Below are 16,266 nucleotides of genomic sequence, written 5' to 3'. Positions count from 1 at the left end.
CAACAAATGTCCCGCGACGCCGTAATTACTTCAAATATACAAGAGAACAAAGAAAGATACCGAACCCCTTACAAAGCTGTCATCGCCTTGCCCATCTCGTCCACGATCAACCGAGGCCCATCCGGCCCAAGCTTAATCCTCGATCCAAACACGCCCATCGTAACCGAGTCGCCTTCAATGGCAACTTCAACATCGATTGCGTCCTGTATCATATCATTAGCATTTGTCGTCTTCCCAAGTATATCCAAGATAGTCAAACTTACCGGATATGCACCCCTAACAGCATTGTTCTCGAGCTCCTTGGGCACCACAAATTTCTGCTCCTCCTCGACCTCTCCTATGGTCTTCACTTCCTCCTCGCTCAGAAGCTCCATCTTCGCCGCATTCTCTTGCCCGTCATTGCCTGCCTCATCACCATTGGAATCGGAAGAAGACAAAGGCACACTCAAAAAGTTCACAAACCCATCCACCACCACACCCGTCCACTCCTTGATCTCCCAAAGTCCCACACCAACATTCTCCTCATCCGAAATCTTGTACAGATCCTCCTGGATATGCTTGGCCATGTCCAGTAAACTCTCTCGGATACGCACCCTGAGAGGAACCAGACATAAAGTCGGGTACGGAATCTCAGGTAGCTCGGACTCGGAAGATCGGTTGGCCAGGTAGACGCCTATGACTACGTCCTTTGACTTCCAATTTGCCCCGGCGGGGGCATTCTTGGAGACGAGTTGGGCGTAGGCAGCGAAGAAGAGGGATTGGATTGAGATACCAGCTGCTGCGCAGAGCTTTTTGATGCGAGTCATGTCTGAATGTGCGATGGCGGAGCGGTCGACGAACGAGACGCGGTTCGAGGGTCGGCGGTGCTCTTGAGCTGGAGCTAGGGCTGGAGATGATGGCCAGATGGTTCCTGACAGCGACAAGAGACGAGAAAGACTGTCTACCAATGGTTGCAAGAAGGCTGGTAGCCAGGTGGACTGCTCTACGTTTTCCGGGGCTGATGCTGCTTTGTATGCGGATGTCTCTGATTCTGCCGCATCTGACGCCACAAGGTCCCGGCTGGGGTTGATGTATGTCGACTCCGCCCCAGCGAGATATTCAGCCCAGAACTTCTTCGCCTTCGCCTTTGCGCTCTGTTGTGTTCGCTGTCTCGTATACCCCTTCCAGACCTCAAGTGTCTTGGAGGCATCCGACTCCCCTATAATGATTGTGCCGGCGCTGGAGCACAAGGTAGCAAACCGCTTAACCATCATTGGCAAGCTCAACGCATCGTACAATGCATGATGAATCTTGAAGCTCAGTATCCAGTGTCCGTTGTCACCTTGTTGACCGGCCATGGAGTTAAACGGCTGGCTCAATCCACTTCCGCTTTGCTTGCTGGGCAGGCTTGACCACTGTTTGGGATCACTGTCCTCGACCGCTCCCAAGTCCAAGGGAGCAATGGCATCAGGTCTGATAATGACCTGCACCACAGGAGTCTCAGGCTGATCGTTTGCCCAGAAGATGGTGCGCAGGATTGGGAACTCAATAACCAGGGACTTCCAAGCTTCCGAGAGGGCGGACTTGCTGACGTTGCCGGCGAGACGATATGTGAATGTCGCGTGGAAGACGTCGCCTCCAGTGTTCTGCCATACGGAAAGCATGTGGACTTGCATGGCTGTGGCGGGGAGGATGGCCTCGATATTGTCGGTTATCGGCTCAGCCGAAGAGGGAATGATGCCGGATTGGGAGAGTAGCGCGGTGATGTGCTTTGTGTCGATGTCCTGCGCAGAGGATGATGTGTCGCCGACTGCGTTGGTGCTATTGATGTTATCTTTCGGAGCCGGAAGTTCAGTGGATGTCGCAGTTGTCTGCTCTTCGGGAACAGTAGCAGCCTGAGCCATGGCCGAGATACTCCTCGCCTTCAACAGCTGACGGAGCGGGATGGTAACGCCCTGTTTCCGCAAGAGGGAAATGACCTTGATGGCGGAGATGGAGTCCAGACCAAGGTGATAGATGCTGTTGCCCTTCTGGACCTCCGAAACCTCAAGACCAGCCACTTCTGCCAGTACAGACCGGATTCTCTCCCCGAGCTCTGACCACTCTCCATCAACATCTGCATCCTCCACCAGATCACCCTCATCAACGGGGACAATGTCATCATCAGCCGCAGGGATAAAACCGTCCAACCCACACACCCTCATTCTGCCTCCTTCAAACTCCAACACGTTCTTCTCCCCATGTGCACTCTCAACCAGATACCTCAACACCTGATCCAACTTCTCCAGCAACTCCTTTGCTCCCTTCTCACTCTCAACAAACCTCGAATCACACGCCGTTCTCCAAACCAGCTTCTCCTCACCATCATCACCACCATATGGCCCAGAAATAATCTCCATCTCCACACAAACGGGATACTCAACCGCCGAACTCCCACCAACTGACTTCACCAACACTTTACCATCTCCATCTGATCCTGTGCTGCTTCCACCAGGCACCCCCCTCTGCATCACAAACAACGTGTTAAAAAGCTGTCCACCTCCTTCTACGAGACGTTGCATCTTCCTCAACGGGAAATGTTCCCTCCCACTGATATCGTTCGCAACACTTTGCATGTACCTTAGCCAGCCACCTACATCTCCATGTAGCACGCTTCGGACAGCCACCGTGTTCATAGTAGGAAACATGAGTTGTTCAGCTTCCTCTGATCCGGCGCGGCCGGAGAGGACTACGCCGAATATGACGTCTAGACTTCGAGTGGCGGTTGCTAAGACGGCGGCATGACAGGCTTGGCCTAGAGTTTGGAGGGTGATGGCGTGTTGTTTGGTGAAGGATTTGATCTTGGCGAAGCCGAGTTGGGAGACCGTTTCATGGCGGAAGATGACGGAGGACTGGTTTTGAGCAATCTGGGGATAGAACGTCGGTTTCGCGCCAGTCAGATATCCGGACCAGAAGGAGATCGCTCGGTCATCGCCTGAGCGGATGATTTCCTCTAGGTATGCTTCGTACGATGGACGGACCTCGTACCGATCTTCGTAAGCGGCTTGGACGTCTTGGTGGAGGAGAGAGAGAGACCATCCGTCGTAGAGGGCGTGGGCGAGTGAGAGGACCACAAATCTCCTCCCGTCACCCAGTGTCGCGAATGCCAACTGGAAAAGGCCGGAAACGCCACCGGCTTTCCGAGCGCGGGCGGTAGCGGACTCGGTGATCTTGGATAGATCCTCCTCGCTTTCGACTTCCATCTCTCTGATGGCTTCTTTGGAGAGTTGACGATGGACAACCTGGAAGTAAGCGAAATCCAACGTGGGATCATCCACCATGGAGAAGGACGTCCGCGGAATCGGGGACGAGGCAATCACTATCTGCCATGCGCTCTTAAGCTTGGTCATGTCGACGTGTGGTTCAACCTCCATGATATCGTGGTTGAAGTACAGGTGGAAGTCCGAATGGATCATCTCGGCGACCATGCCGTCTTGAAGGGGTGTGGCAGGCAACACTGCCTCAAAATCATCATGTTCCTCCCGGATCTTCTCGACCGCTTTGTCCCATGAGGTTGAGGAGCCCTTCAAGGGCTGGTCGCCGTTCACTTGCGTGCCGTTCACGAGCTTCTGTTCCTCCAAGTAAGGAACCAATCCCTCAATCGTCTGGCCCTTCATCAACTCGCTTGGCTTGACGATGACACCCAACTGTCTCAACCGCGCAGAAAGCTTGATAGTGTCGATACTGTCCAGGCCAAGCTCCAATATGGAGGTCGTCTCAGTGACGGTCTCAATGACTACCTCCGCCAGGGTAGCAATCTGTTCGCGAATCGTCTTTGTGGCCTCTGTCCAGACGAACCCGGAGCCTCCCTTTCTTTCTTTGACTTCCTCCACGTTGTTGACCTCTTGTCCAGCTTCTTCCCGCCCTGTGACAGAATCGGTCCCACCACCCACAACCACCCCCTCCGAATCCTCCCCTATCTCCCTCAAGACATCAACCAAGCCTTCCATCAACCCCTCAACCACCTCCTGCCCAACTACCGCCTCCTGAGCAACAATCAACAACCTCAACTCACCACCACTCGTCAATGTTGCCTCAAGCGCCAGCGGATAGTCAGCCTGCACATCAGCTTCTTCATCCATGACTGTCCACAGCTGCTCTCCCTTGGTCATACCACCCATTTCTCCGTCCTGGGGCTTCAGAGATTGCTCCTGCTGAAACGAAAACAAAATCTCAAACAACCCCTTGCCCACTTTTCCACACCACTTCTGGATTTCCCTAAGCGGTACATGCTGCCATTCCACAGCCTTGGAACTCCACTCGTGGCAGCTCTTTACCAGCTCGTTATACTTCTTATTGCCGACCGAAGCATGGAATGGTAACGTATTGAAAAGTGGCCCAACTACGCGCTCAGTGCCCTCGAGCTCTATAGCCCGTCCGGAAACGATCACTCCGATTGTTGGATTGCTGACGCCGAACTGTCTGGCGAGGACAGAAACCCAAGCAGCTTGAAGCAGGGAGTGGTTTGTTACTCCCAATATCTTAGTCAACTTCTGGAGATTGAAGGGGATGGTTCTGTGAGAGTTGAGGGCCTTGGTACTGATGCTTTCGGATATGGCGAACGTCGGTTCGGGCCTGGCATGCTTGAGATGTGAAAGCCAGAATGGCTTAGAGTGGGGGAAAGACTGGAGGGGACCGTGATAGAGAGCTTCAAGGAACGACGGGCCCTTCTCACCCTGCCCCTGACCCTGACCAATTTCACTACGATAATATGCATCAGCCACCTTCCGCAGTATCATCTCCAAGCTGTTGGCATCGTAAACACCGTGGAAGACGTGCAGGACCAAGAGCCGCTCCTTCTTGCGACCTTCTGTCATCATGTTGAACAGCTGGAGTTCAACGGTATGCTTGATCACCCCGTCGGCATTTTCCCGCATCCACTCCTTCCTTTTGTTCAGGACCCTTTCCTCTACCGTCAGCCCATCGTCAGCGTCCTCCCGAACTTGCTTCTCACTCCAGGGCACCAAAGCTTCTGTGCTCGTGGGCTTCAGAGCAACCTGGACAAATCCCTCTGTGGTCTGCACGAACTTGGTCCTCAGGATGGGATACTCCGCCACGACCTCGTTCCACGCAGTTTGCAATCTAGTGGCATCCACCCCCTCAGCCACTTTGAGTCGGAAGACATTATAGTAGTTCTCCCTCCTGGCAATCATACCGGCTTGCAAACCGGTACAAGGGGCTACATACTTTACTTCCTCGCTCTTGACGCCTAGCTCTTTACAGACATGCGCCATATGACGATGCTGGCATGCTTGTACCAGCTGCTTCGCAGCAGCCATTTGAGCTGTGTTAGACTGCGCTTTGCCTGTGTCCAAGGCCTGCGATAAGTCGGCAATGAGCGGATGGCTGAGGATCAACGAGGGAGATGCTTGCGGAAACCCAGATCGCTTAAGCGCGCGGCTGAAGCGGAGGGCAGAAATTGAGTCAAGACCCAACTCGAATATTGAAGTGGAAGGGGTAACGACGCTGGCATCGATAGCGAGCATCTCGGACAACACACTCGCGACCTTCTGGCCGGTAAGTGTCAAGCTGCCAGGGGTGTTAGAGGCTGAAGGCGAGAGACTGACCAGCTCTTCCTGAGTCAACGAAGAGAAGAGACGTTTCAACTCCTTGATCTCCGCCTTGTTGTTGGCGCTGAGCGGGATATACGGCAACCGAACGACATAAGTCGGGACCATATACCCAGGGAGCTTCGCTCTGCAAGCCTGGCGGACCTTGTGAACCAACTGGGCTGTGTCGTTTCCGTCTTCATCTTTGATCACCTCCAACTTCTGCTGTTCCACACCCCTCGCCCTGACGGCAGTCGTGACGAACGCAACCAAGAAATCCTTCCCGGCTTTTTCGTTGCGAATCACCACCGTTGCTACATCCTGCACCTGTTCCACCCCGGTTTTGATGGAGTGATTGATCTCTCCAATCTCCAACCTCTGCCCTCTCAGCTTGACTTGATCATCCGCCCTCCCAAGGAAGTCGAAGCAATCATCATGCAGAACCCTGACCAGGTCGCCCGTGCGATACACCTTCTCCTCCTGGCCAAGTACCCGCAAAGCAGGGAACCTGTCCTTCGTCAGGTCTTCCCTACCTAGGTACCCTTTACCAACAAGCTTACCAGAGACGCACAACTCGCCAACAGCTCCCCGAAGAACAGGCCTATCCGTCCCCGGCTTGAGCACGTATGAACCAACGTTGATGAACTGCCGCCCGATATTACTCGCCCTTCCGTTCTTCGGTACTCTAGGGTAGACCGTCACGCCAATGGTCGCCTCTGTCGGTCCGTAAAAGTTATAGATAACCGCCTTGTCACCCCACACGTCCAAAATCTCTTGCTTCAGACTCTCTCCGCCAGTGATGAACACGCCGCGACACAGGGAGGGGACGTCATCGGGGTGCAACAACCTTGCCAAGGAAGGAGTGAGGTCGATATGCGTGATTTCCAACCTTGAAATAGTCCCCGCGAGATCTTCGAGGATAAGATCCTTGGGCGCGCCAACGAGGGTGATACCAACGGACCATGACCAGTATTGTTCAAGGACCGAGACGTCAAAGTGCAAGGACGCGAACTGGAGCCAACGTGATGTGTCTTCCCAGTGTCCGGTAAAGATGTGCTGGAAGGCGAGCATGCACTGGACTGTGTTATCGTGCGTGATCTCACAACCCTTGGGAGTGCCGGTTGTGCCGGAGGTGTAGAGACAGTAGGCCGCATCAGATGGGAGCAGTTCCCGATTGAGGACCGGAGGGTTGGCCGAAATCTCCTGCAACTTGGCCAGATCAACGCCCAAGACAGGAACTTCGACAACAAAGTCCATCTCCTCGGCCTTTCCAGCCGTGGTCAATAAGGCGGTTGCACCAGAATCCTTGACAATGAACTCCTTCCTTGCCTCTGGAGCTCCAGTATCTAGCGCCACGAACGAACATCCCGCCTTGAGGACACCCAGGATAGCAAAGAACGCCTCAGGGCACTTATCAAAGTAGACCGCGACAATATCCCCGACGTTGACATGCTCTGACAGCATATTTGCAACCCGGTTGCCATTGGCATCAAGCTCGTGGTAGCTCCACTCCTGCCCAATCGGCTTTCCAAGGGTATCAAACCCATCAGCAAAGAACAGAGCCGCCTTCTCCGGAGTCTTGAGAGCCTGGACCTCGACGAACTGGTGAAGAAACTGAATATTATCCGGAACTGGTAACACCGGTTCCTCGGGGGGAAGGATAGCGAACAACTCCGGGTGAAGCTCCAAGAGTCCGTCCTCGTCAGCAGAGGGGTGAAGCGCAAGAAACTCCACCATTGCCTGGAATTGCTTCAACAAAAGATGGGCTTGCTCTCGAGGGAGGACGTCGTCGAAGAAAGTAACGGCGTACTTGATCTCTCCGTTGGGCTGAGGCTCGACTTCAATGGAGACGGGGTAATCGATCGTCGCGGCATCTTCCACCAACGTCCATGGCGCTTGGTTTTCAGTCCCAGCAGCAGCACCACCGTCAGCAGCAGCAGACGAAAACTTCTGATAAACAACCAACGTATCAAAAAGCCTCGTGTCCGGCCTTCCAAGCCACTGCCGAATCTTCGCCAAAGGCTGATGTTGCTGCTTATACAGCTCAGCATTGTACTTCATCATGCCCTCCAGCATCTCCCTATTGCTTGCGACGTTAGAAGCAATAACCGGCAACGTGGTAATACACGGGAAGACCGCGTCCCTGGTCGCTTCCGTATTCCTGCCAGAGAGGACAACACCAAACGTCACTGATGCTTCTCCCAAGTACGCCGATAGTACTCGGGCCCAGGAGGCCTGGATGAGGACTTGTATGCTATACCCTGACTCGGCCGCGGCTTTCTCTAGTTCGGGTGAAGACATGCCTCCTTGCTGTGTTTCGACCTGGATTGTTCGAGTCGATTCCTTTAAGGGCGTCATTACCGGGAAACTGTTGATGACTGTCCTGTCCGCTTGTTCTTTCCAGAACTTCTCCGCTGTCTCTCGGGAAGTCTCGATCTGCGTTAGAATATCGGCCACGGCAGTTTCAGTTCCAGTCGACGCCACCAAGGTCAATTCCTTCCCAGAAATAGCTTTGGCCAGTTCCGCCATGATTACTTGCAGAGAATGGGCGTCATAAAGAACATGGTGCATGCCGATGTGCATCGTCAACCCATCAGTGGCTTCGATTAGAGCAACACCCCACGGCACAGGCTGTTGTCCGGTTAGGATGTCGCTAGCGAGCTCACCCCGCCACTTCTCAACATCAAAAGGCTGGCCCTTGATCGTAAGTACCGGCTTCTTTACAGCGTCAGGCTGGTGTTGAACCATCACGAACGCGCAATCGTTATGCTCCACTGCCATTAGGCTCATGCGGAGGATAGGTTGAGCCAGAGAGAGCCTCTCCCACGCCTTCTCTAGGTCTTGCAGCCCAATACCGCCACTCTTGTCGACCTGGTACTCCAAAAAGTTGAGGTAATCCCTTCCTCCGCTCTGGGCAGACCGCACGAACTGCATCCACATTCCGCTTTGCAACGGGGTACAAGGCAGAACCTCCACCATGCTCTTGAACTCCATGCTCTGGGACGCAAGCTGTGGTTGAACCTGGGACTTGACTTGTTCCTGGAACTTTGCGATGTCATACGTAATTGTGCCCTTCTCTTCGGCCCCAGGCTCGGAACACTGAGCGCGCTGAGTGTTCAAGAACGCAGCCAATGCAGCACAGCTAGGATGTGAAATGACATCGCTAGCATTGACCTTCAGGCCTTCAGACCCAAGCTCCTTCCGCAGCATCGAAGCGATTTGCACGGCGGAAATGCTGTCTAGGCCCAGTTGGTAGATGCTCGTCTCCTTCCCAATGCGACGGTCTTTGTTGGTCATGAGCGATGTGAGAACGTTGCGGATGTGGGACTCGAGGCTGGACCACTCCTCTTCAGCATCGCTTGCTTGGCCACCATTGGAGGATGACGAGGTTGATACTTCGGTAACATCAAATGGCAGCTGAGTAAGCTTCTCCTTGAGACTTGCTGGGACGGTGTCAAACCGCCAGATGTGCGATGCTGGGTACTGCAGGAAGTTGTCGAGAGTGGTGAAGAGGAGATCAAGAACCAGGTCGGCGAACTCCTTGGAGAAGTGATCGCTGTCTGAGTGTCAGTACGCCTTTGCCACCCTCGGCCGTTTGGAAACGGACGTTGAAATTACTTACCCTTCAAGGTGCAAGTTCACCAATAACTCATCCTTCCTGGCGTCAGGCACGAACTCAGCCACGATCGGGACCTGCACCAGTGATCAGTCAGCGCGCATCCTCCCAGCATACGGTTACCTCCTCCTCCCCCATCACCAAAGTCAATCAGCAAAGAAGTACTCACATCCATACCACCCTCATCCCTCACTACTTCCCACACACTGTCCCCCTTCTCCCCATAACCTCCACCCTGTTGCAGCAATAGCAGCGTGTCAAAAAGCTTCTCGCCTCCTTTCACCAAACTCTGCACCTTCCGCAACGAAGCAAACCCGGGTCCCTCCAAAATTCCTGCCCCCAGCTGTCCAAACGCCTTGACCAAATCAAGGTTCCTTGAGCCTCCCTGGAGGTCATCCAACCGCATCCTCACCGGGACAGTGTTGAAGCAAGGCGCCACGAGCTCATCGATCCTTTCGATTGGTAGGGTCCGGCCGCTGAGTACGTTGCCGAAACAGACATCTTCCGTCCTCAGGAGGACTGATAAGACGGTGGCCCATGAGGCTTGAACGAGGGAGAGGAGGGATATGCCTGAGGTTTTGGTCTTGCTGAGAATCTGACTGAGGGGGGTGGGAATAGGGGTTGTTAGTAGAGCAGGTGCCGGCGACTCAACTGGGCTGGTAGCGAAGTTGAAACAGCCCGTTAACAACCGGCTTTGGAATCCCGCTAGTTGCTCCCTCCAAAACGTGTCTGTTTCCGGTGCCTTTGCCAACGCCAAACTTTCACGAAGGAAAGGCTCATATTCTGGCGCTGGAGGTAGCTCGCTGCTGTTCTCAACAAGAAGCTGTTCGACTTCGTAAAGCAAGCGCTGGATGGCCACTCCGTCGTAAAGAGCATGGTGGCAGATGAATGACAGGAACTTGCCTTCCTCGCTGTTGATGATGGCAAGCGAAATAGGCGGTTCGACAGAATCGACCGGCTCGGAGAGGGTGGAGACATGCTTCTCGATGGCTTTGTCCACATCATCCTCAGATGAAGATGAAGATGAAGAAGCGTCAAACTCTAACCATGGCACCTCCCAACTGCCAGCTTCCAACACAACCTGAATCATCGGCCGCTCCGAGTCTTCAGTGGACACAAAAGCCGTTCTCAGAATTCCCTGTCTCTGGCAAGCCTTCGCCCAGGCCCTCCTCAAGCTTTCCACATTGCATGTATCTCCAAGTTTCAGCAGCATCTTGTTCACGTAGGCCCCACGCCCACGCCCGGCAGAAGCAGCAAGCATGCCCTCCTGCAATGGAGTGCAAGGTAACACCTTTTCTACCTTCTTCCCCTTCTCTTCAAACTGTTCCGTAACCGCTAGTGCAATCTCCACTGGGACCACCGGCTCCAAGACTCTCTCCTTTGCCGCATCCGCATCCGCAGGCGCTTCTTCTGTCATAGTCGCTGCCGAGGACCCGGAAGTAACCGACTCTGACAACGCCAACGCAATTCTCGCAGCAGTGGCATTCCTAAGGATCGCCGAGATAGCAAGACGCTTACCGCCCAGGTTCGCAGCAATCTGCTTAGAAAGCTCGATAGCTGAGATAGAATCGAGTCCGAAGGCGGTAAGGGGCGTCCATCTCTGCACACTGCTCCTATCAACCGCAAAGATTTGGCAAACGATTTCTGCGACTTTGCTCTCGGCTTCTGACCACTCCCCACCGTCACCATCGTTGTCGCTGGAGCCAATGGAAGGGCTAGCGGAGGCGAGGTATTCCCGGGTTAGGGAGGTGAAGCTCTCTTCGAGGAGACGACGGTCGAGTTTTCCTGATGCGGTGATGGGGAGTTTGGAGAGAGGGATGACGAACGAGGGGATCATGTAGCTAGGTACTCGTGCCTCGACGGATTGGAAGATGGAGCGGATTTCGCTTTTGAGGACATCGTCGAGTTCGGGGATCTGGAATGCTGTGTCGCGGCGGCCATGGCTTCCGCTGGGGACGAAGAAGCTGACGATTTGTCCTTGTCCTGAGCCAGTGGAAGCATCCCCTTTCTTCGACTTGAAGAACAAAGTCGCGCATTCGACCCCCTTTTCTTCCATTCCATCAACTGTCTCCGCGGCCCTCGACTTACCTCCAGCCACATCCACACGCCCGGCACCTACCTCATGCACAGCAGTCGCCTGCACAGCAGAATTAACCTCCCCCAACTCAACCCTCTGCCCTCTAACTTTAACCTGCTCATCCGCCCTCCCCCAAATGACCAAACTCCCATCAGCTAACATCCTCCCCAGGTCACCACTCCTATACACCCGCCCCCACTCCTCATGCACCACAAACTTTTCGCTCGTCAGCTCATCCTGCCCCAAATACCCCTTAACGACTTGATCCCCACCGAAACAAAGCTCGCCGAACCCTCCCACTGGTACCAGTTCAAGCTTATCGGCTTCGTTATCAGGGTACACCACAAACGCGCTGGTGTTGGGAAACGTGAATCCCAGATGTCGGATCCTGTGTCTGGGCGGGATAACCATCCTCTTGACGGAGCAGATATTGGTAGTCTCTGATGGCCCATAGCCTTGCCAGAGCTGTTTATGCCATTTTGCTGCAACCGCGGGAGTCATTGCCTCGCCTGCTGTCACCAGGAATTCTACCCCGGGAACATTTTCGGGGGAGACGAGCGAGGCGACGGTGGGCGTCATGGAGAGGTGGGTGATTTCGAGTGAACGGATGGACCGCTCGAGGTCGGCGAAGAGAACGTCGTTGGTGCCGGAGCAGAGGGTCATGGATTGGTTCCAGGCGAAGAAGATCTCGAAGACTGAGACGTCGAAGGCTTGGGAGCAGGATTGGAGGAGACGGGATGTGCCGGGGGTTGATGGGTAAATGCGAGATAAGACGTCGAGGTTGCTGACGATGTTGAGTTGAGTTACGCAGACGCCTTTGGGGATACCTGTGGAGCCGGAGGTGTAGATGATATAGGCGGTGCGGGAGGGATCAACTGGAGTATTCAGGTTTTCGTTGGAGAAACCGTCCAACTCAGCAGTCTCAAGGTTGATGAAGTCGACCCCTTCAATCTTCTCCAGCTTGAAGTTTGAATCGGAATCAACCAGACAATGCCGCACACCAGCCTGTCCAAAGACAGTCTTGACCCTCTCAACCGGTGTGGTGGGCAGCAGTGGCAGATACGCACACCCAGCCTTAAGAATCGCCAATACACCCGCATATAGAAGCAGTGACTTCTCCATTACAATCGCCACGATGTCCCCCTCCTTCACTCCCTGACTTTTCAGCAACCAGGCAATTCTGTTGGCCATGGCATTCAACTCCCGATAGTTCACACTCTCTGCTTCCACTGTTCCATCCTCCGCGACCCGTTCGGCAAAGCACAGTGCATCCTGATTGGGGTTCCTCTCAACAGCCGCCTCAACTGCCTTCGCCAAATCCGGCACGCCTTCAAGTGTCTTCGGCTGCTCGTTGTAGATCGACAACGAGTTTCTTGGGAAGACCTTTTTCAGGGAAGATACTTTAGCATCCAAGCCCTTGAGCATGGCCTCAACAAGCACACTCAACTGCTCTCCCATAACAGAGATCTGAGCCTCAGTGAAAGCATCAGTATGATAGGTGAGCGCCAAGTCGTACATATCCTGTCGAGGCTCGACTTCGACAAGAAGCTTTGTCTCAAGCCAGTCGCGTCCTTGTTCCAGTTCCACTATCTTTCCCTTTCCGCCTTCTTTGTCCGCATCCCCAGGGGTAGTCAAGTTGTCGAGTGTCTCCTGGTAGACAAAAAGCACCTCGAACGGCCTCTGGCCGGCCTTAATTCCCGCTACCCTCTTGATCTCCTTCAGTGGCAATACGCTGTGCCGTACCACCTCCCTACCCACCGCTTGCACACTTCCCAGCAAATCCCTCACGGTTCTTACACCTCCTAAGTCCGTCCTCAGGGGTACTGTGGCGATACAAGGTCCGATAATCTCGTCAATGCCTGGCACTGGAATGGTTCTTCCCGATGTTACAGTGCCGATGACCACGTCTTGATTTCCGACGTAAACGCTCCATAGCCAAGCTAAAGCAGCTTGAAAGAGAACTTGCGGCGTGCAGTCCAGTTCGCGAAGGACAGACTTGACGTGTTGAGGAGAAAAAGAGGGGAGATGGACAGAGTGGGATTGAACAGTAGAAGAAGGAGCGATGTCGGGTCGCAGTTCGGGAAGAGAAGGCGGCTGGAAATCAGCGAGGTGTTGAGCCCAAAACTCGCGCGCTAGGTTGCAAGAGCGACGGTAGGGGGCCGAGTGGTAGTAGGTTATGACGGCGCTGAATGAGGGACGGGCGGTGGGAGTAGAACCGTTGATGAAGGAGTGGAGGTCAGAGACGAGGAGGTCCGTTGACCAGCCGTCGTAGATGGCATGATGGATCTGGAGGAGGGCCGTGATGGGTGATGTCGCTGTAGCCGAAGACAGGAACACCCGGAAGGGGCGTAGGAAGTCTTCATCGCTCATGAAGGAGAACTCCTCGGTAATGCTGTCGGTCACCGAGACCAGTGAATCGTCAAGGGACTTGAAGATGACCTGCAGAAACTGGCCGCTATGGTGAACGAACCCAGTCCTTAGGGCCTCGTTCAACTGCGCCAGCTGAAGGAACCACAACCGGACATCCACTTCCGTGCAGCCCTCCGGAAATTTGAGCTTCAACCAATTGCAGTATGCCCTCGGGTTGGCCGTTGTCTCAGAAAGCATCGCAGTCTGAAGCGGTGTACAAGGCAGCACAGCCTCGATACTCTCCAACCGTCCTTTCACAACGTCATTGTCGACCGCAATCTCAGCTGGCTGATACGTCTTCATATCCTCTCCCTGATCTTCCCCATCTGTGGTGCCCTCAGCCTCCACATCCCTAACCACCTCCCTCAGCGCTCTTATCGTCCTAGCACTCAGGATCTCATTCGCCCCAATCGCCACTCCCATCGTCTTCCTCATCGCACCTGCAAGCTTGATAGCACTCAACGAATCCATACCCGCATGCATCAAACTCTGAGTGGGATGCACAACAACTCCCAGGATATTTCGCACGAGCACATAAATCTGCCTTTCCTTCTCATCCCTAAACTCCTCCTCCTTCGGCTGTCCACTAGCTTGCATAGCTTCATACTCAGCCACCAGTCCCTTCCTGTCCACCTTGCCTGACGCCAAGCGAGGGAACTCTTTCATGACGATAATGTCACCGGGAACCATAAACCCCGGCAGCCAGGCTTTACAAGACTCTTCGATCTTGGTGGGCATGGAATCGATAGAGTCGACAGCGCAAAAGAGGACGAGGATGCCCTTGATCACTGCCGCAAAGGCGGAGTGGCACCCTGGGGTACGCAATGCGGCATGCTCGATTTCTCCTAGCTCGATGCGCTGACCGCGGAGTTTGACTTGGCCGTCGCCGATTCTGCCCATGCATTGCATTGTGCCATCGGGAAGCATGCGCGCTTTGTCCTTTGTGCGGTAGAGAAGGCCGTAAACTGGGTGGGAGACGAAAGCTTCGGCCGTGACTTCTGGGCGGTTGAGGTAGCAGGGCGCTAGTTGGTGGCCGCCGATAGCGAGTTCACCAACCTCGCCCATGGGAACGACCTTGATCTGCGATGCATCATCACCTTCCTCTGGTATAGCGATAATGAACGAGGAGACAGTGTCAAGCGAGAAGCCGATTAGACCAGGCACAGAGTCCGCAGCAAAAGCGGGTTGAACAGTACAGTGAATAGCTGCTTCGGTTGGGCCGTACATACCCCAGAGGATACTCTCCTTGGTATCATCGCCACCAAATTCGCGAACGACGGGTTGCGTCAGCATCTCACCGATGGTCAGGAGCAACTTTAGCCCCGGGGCGTTTTCCCGTTTTCGCAACAAACTCCCAGCAACCGAAGGCGTGAGCTCGCAAGCGTCGATCTCCAACTCATTGATGACTCCAGGCAAGTCATTGAGCATGGCTGACCTGTTACAGCTCACGAGTGTCTTACCCCTGAACAGCGGGAAGAAAATCTCAAAGACGGAGACGTCAAATGTCGGCGCCGCGAACTGAAGGAACCGTGAGAATTCGGGAATGTGTCGATCGTGGGCTAGCAAAGACTGAGTGGCAGCATCGTGGGTGATGGGCACACCTTTGGGTGTTCCTGTCGAGCCGGAAGTGTACATGACATAGGCCAGGTTCGTTGGTGTTGGTTGCCTGTGTTCGACTGTCTCTTCTGTTGATGTGAAGACCTCATCGCTGAGTATGAGAACCCTCTTTCCCGTCTCGTCTTCAGGTACCTTCTCCGCCAGCTCCGGAGTGGTAATGACCAAAGCAGCCGAGACTTCATTGAGAATAAACTTTGCTCTTTCCAGGGGAATATCGAGGTTAAGCGGACAGAAGGCTCCTCCGGCCTTGAGGATGGCCAACTGGGTGATGTACAAATCTGGACACTGGGGGATGAGGACTGGAACGATCAGTTGCGAGTTGTCGTCTGTTACCGGCCCGGCGAGAGATGATATCCTGACTGCTAAGGCGTCAGATTTTCGATGTAGCTCATGGTATGACAGTGAGACCCGCGAGCCGTCGGGGGCAAGGTAGTCAATGGCGAGTGCATCGTCGTCTCTTGTCTCGGAGCGGTGTTGTACGAGGTGATGAAGGAGACAGGGACCTGGGAGTCTTGTTGCTGGGTGGTTGGCGATGGAAAGGGCAACATCTGGGTGTGGGTCGACTGTTGCCATGTTGAGGTGATGGTGGTGATGGCTTCTTTAGGCCGCTGGTTGTTGATGTGACCTGCTAATGAGGCTATTCAGCACGGTGGCCTCCTATTATTGCACTGGATAATGGCCCGTTTGTAGCGGTTGTGCAGCGGGTGCAGTGGGACACCGGGACGGGAGGCTGCTGTAAGTGATATCCAATGATGAGATGGGACTGTCCAATGAGCGGGCAATCAGGCGTCCTGAGTAACTCCAGTCGATGGTGCTGATATGCAGACTGGTCTGCCCAAAACGTTAACTCAAGTCCCCAAGACGTCAATCTCATTCGCTACATGCCGAGGGCAGCCATGTGTTATACATGGATGAGATATCGAATGGGTACAACAGAGGGAGACACTCACGATGTTTGGTATTGATGATTGGCCGTGTTT

General features: G+C 54.2%; 1 protein-coding gene across 1 annotated transcript; it reads right to left on the bottom strand.

The window, feature by feature from the left end:
• Window positions 1-30: 30 nt before the first annotated feature.
• On the bottom strand, window positions 31-15,859 carry SMAC4_07745 (uncharacterized protein; the record flags this gene model as incomplete). Its single annotated transcript, XM_003346042.2, has 4 exons — window positions 31-203; window positions 264-9,123; window positions 9,190-9,260; window positions 9,353-15,859. 4 exons carry the CDS (start codon window positions 15,857-15,859, stop codon window positions 69-71), a joined length of 15,573 nt encoding a protein of 5,190 aa, XP_003346090.2. The 3' UTR covers window positions 31-68.
• Window positions 15,860-16,266: the final 407 nt, after the last annotated feature.

The sequence above is a fragment of the Sordaria macrospora genome, chromosome 7 (genome assembly GCF_033870435.1).
Source record: "Sordaria macrospora chromosome 7, complete sequence".
NCBI classification, from domain to species: domain Eukaryota; kingdom Fungi; phylum Ascomycota; class Sordariomycetes; order Sordariales; family Sordariaceae; genus Sordaria; species Sordaria macrospora.
This window is presented reverse-complemented; position numbering and strand designations above follow the sequence as displayed.